The sequence below is a fragment of the Salvelinus fontinalis genome, unplaced genomic scaffold, assembly GCF_029448725.1.
Source record: "Salvelinus fontinalis isolate EN_2023a unplaced genomic scaffold, ASM2944872v1 scaffold_2367, whole genome shotgun sequence".
NCBI classification, from domain to species: domain Eukaryota; kingdom Metazoa; phylum Chordata; class Actinopteri; order Salmoniformes; family Salmonidae; genus Salvelinus; species Salvelinus fontinalis.
The window spans coordinates 12,501-13,823 of NW_026602576.1; the positions used below are offsets into that span (position 1 = coordinate 12,501).

General features: G+C 47.1%; 1 protein-coding gene across 1 annotated transcript in view; it reads right to left on the reverse strand.

Annotated features, from left to right (window-relative positions):
• LOC129850830 (kalirin-like) overlaps positions 1-669 on the reverse strand; it is a gene marked incomplete at its 5' end in the record, with an annotated part of 7,760 nt that extends 7,091 nt beyond the window's left edge. Inside the window, one exon of the mRNA XM_055917043.1 lies at positions 124-669. Coding sequence (XP_055773018.1) covers positions 124-669 — 546 coding nt within the window. The remainder of the gene's footprint in view (positions 1-123) is intronic.
• Between the last annotated feature and the right edge of the window lie 654 nt (positions 670-1,323).

A 1,323-nucleotide genomic window follows, 5' to 3' on the forward strand; every position in this document is an offset into this window, starting at 1 on the left:
TGCTGGTTGTATGATCATATGTATATGTTGCTGGTTGCGGTGAAGTGTGTGTGTATCAGATTGTGTAAGTGCGTGTGTCATACCATGTGTGTGTACGTCAACTTGCTACAGTGTGTATCGTACCAGGTGTGTGTTAGCGGTGAGCGGCGTGACTAGCTCGGGCCGGTTGTCTCGTCTCCTGGTGCGTAGTGGAGGTTTTTTCCCCTGGCTGTCGGCTTTGCCCTGGCTCAATCTCCTCACTGGGCTGGTCAGCCAGCGCTTCAACGTGTTCCCGGTACCGGAACCACTCCGCTTGGGCCCCGGGGAGCCCACGTTCACACCAGGAGAACCAATAGACACTCCACCGGGGGAATTGACGGACACACCGCCAGGACCGGAGCCCAGGGACGTCTGGGACTGGAGAGACGCTACAGAGTCTGATCTGACCTCTGAACCTACAGGGCTGGGCTCTGGAGAAAGAGAGGGGGTGATAGGAAGGTAGGGATGGTGGGAGAGAGGGATGGAGAGAGGAAGTGAGAGAGGGATGGAAGAGGGAGGCAGAGAAGGGAGAGAGAGGGGAGGTAGGAGGTAGGTGAGGGGAAGGGAGAGAGGAAGAGAGAGAATCTTGTTTACATTTCCAAAGAATATTGTTGTCCAGTAAGATGACAGGCCTCCAATTCTTGAGAAGACCTACACTATACAGTTCATTCTTGAGAAGACCTACACTATACAGTGCATTCTTGAGAAGACCTACACTATACAGTGCATTCTTGAGAAGACCTACACTATGCAGTTCATTCTTGAGAAGACCTACACGATACAGTGCATTCTTGAGAAGACCTACACTATACAGTGCATTCTTGAGAAGACCTACACTATACAGTGCATTCTTGAGAAGACCTACACTATACAGTTCATTCTTGAGAAGACCTACACTATACAGTGCATTCTTGAGAAGACCTACACTATACAGTGCATTCTTGAGAAGACCTACACTATACAGTTCATTCTTGAGAAGACATAGACTATACAGTTCATTCTTGAGAAGACCTACACTATACAGTGCATTCTTGAGAAGACCTACACTATACAGTGCATTCTTGAGAAGACCTACACTATACAGTGCATTCTTGAGAAGACCTACACTATACAGTGCATTCTAGAGAAGACCTACACTATACAGTGCATTCTTGAGAAGACCTACACTATACAGTGCATTCTTGAGAAGACCTACACTATACAGTGTATTCTTGAGAAGACCTACACTATACAGTTCATTCTTGAGAAGACCTACACTATACAGTGCATTCTTGAGAAGACCTACACTATACAGTGCGTTATTGA